Genomic DNA, 1,306 nt, shown 5'->3' on the forward strand with positions numbered 1-1,306 from the left:
TGGGGTAATCTGGACAGGTGTGTCAGAGGCAATGCGATTGGCACAGGATAGAGCAGGGTTTAGGGCTGTTGTACATAGGGTCGCTATGAGTCGCAAACAACTCAATGGCACATAACAACAACAACAACAATGAAATTAAACAAATGAAAATTATTAATCCTTCAGTAAATAACATAACATGGTTTCTTGAAATAATTTGTAAATGTTATAATAAATGTTCTAAGAACTGTGAAGAAGAAATGGCAATGAGTATTATTTTTAAACTCTTCAATTTAAAGATAACTATATGCAATAACATTCCCTTACATTTATCTTCCTGTCTTTAATCAGCTGAAGTTTACTTGCTGTTTCATTATTTTCACCCCTCTCTTAATTGCTTGTTTTCTTGTCTGAGTAATTAAAGATTATAAATATTCTTGTATTGTAAACCATTGCATTTTATTCAGATTCCTTACATTTTCCCCAGAAAGATTATTAAATACCAAAATTATTTTATATCCTTTGCCATTAAAAGCAAATTTTTGGAGATACTAATTAAAAGAAAAATACATTTATTATCTCACAACCATAAAGAACATCAAAGACTCTAAATTACTCCTCAAACCAGAAAATGGATCTGACATAAGGAATAGTTTAATTTATATTATATGAATAAGATAAACATTGTGAAATCAGCTACACCTTTGGAAGGAAGTATAAAAGTTTATTTGTGCTTTCAAAAACATATGCAGCAATATATTTTAATTTTAAGCCCTTATGCATAAATACTGGAAAATAAAATAATTCTATTTGTTTAATAATACACTTTATGAAATATTTTTCAGAGACCTATTGGAAAATTCCAGATTAAAAGAAACCACCAACTTCAAGGAAATAGTGCTGACGACTAAACCTCGGTGTATTTTTATTTCTCGAAATTTTCATACTGGAAGATTCCAGTTACAGGTAGAGAATAACATTTTTGTGGCAATATTTTTAAAGAATTATTTTGGACTCACGTTATTAGTATTGCTATTTTAAAATTTTTTAAAATTTGGAAGATGTTGTATATACATCCATTTGTGTATCAACTCAGCAACAGCTCACCAAGCAACAGCTCAAATCAGAACTGATTCATAGCTGACCCTCAAGTGCATTTTCAGAGGTTGTATATTGCACAGGAGGAGATTGCCCATCTTTCTGATATGTTGTTGTTGTTGTTGTTATGTGCCGTCCAGTTGTTTCCGACTCATAGCGACCCTATGCACAACAGCCCTAAACCCTGCTCTGTCCTGCGCCAACCGCACCGCCTCTGACACACCCATCC

General features: G+C 32.4%; 1 protein-coding gene across 1 annotated transcript in view; it reads left to right on the forward strand.

Moving 5' to 3' along the window:
• The window catches only part of LOC102862324 (chromosome unknown open reading frame, human C1orf185), a 36,004-nt gene that overhangs the window by 17,776 nt on the left and 16,922 nt on the right, over nt 1–1,306 (forward strand). Inside the window, exon 3 of the mRNA XM_006879804.1 lies at nt 825–945. Coding sequence (XP_006879866.1) covers nt 825–945 — 121 coding nt within the window. The remainder of the gene's footprint in view (nt 1–824; nt 946–1,306) is intronic.

Source organism: Elephantulus edwardii, unplaced genomic scaffold, assembly GCF_000299155.1.
Source record: "Elephantulus edwardii isolate Elephantulus edwardi_28Jun2011 unplaced genomic scaffold, EleEdw1.0 scaffold00005, whole genome shotgun sequence".
Lineage (NCBI taxonomy): Eukaryota > Metazoa > Chordata > Mammalia > Macroscelidea > Macroscelididae > Elephantulus > Elephantulus edwardii.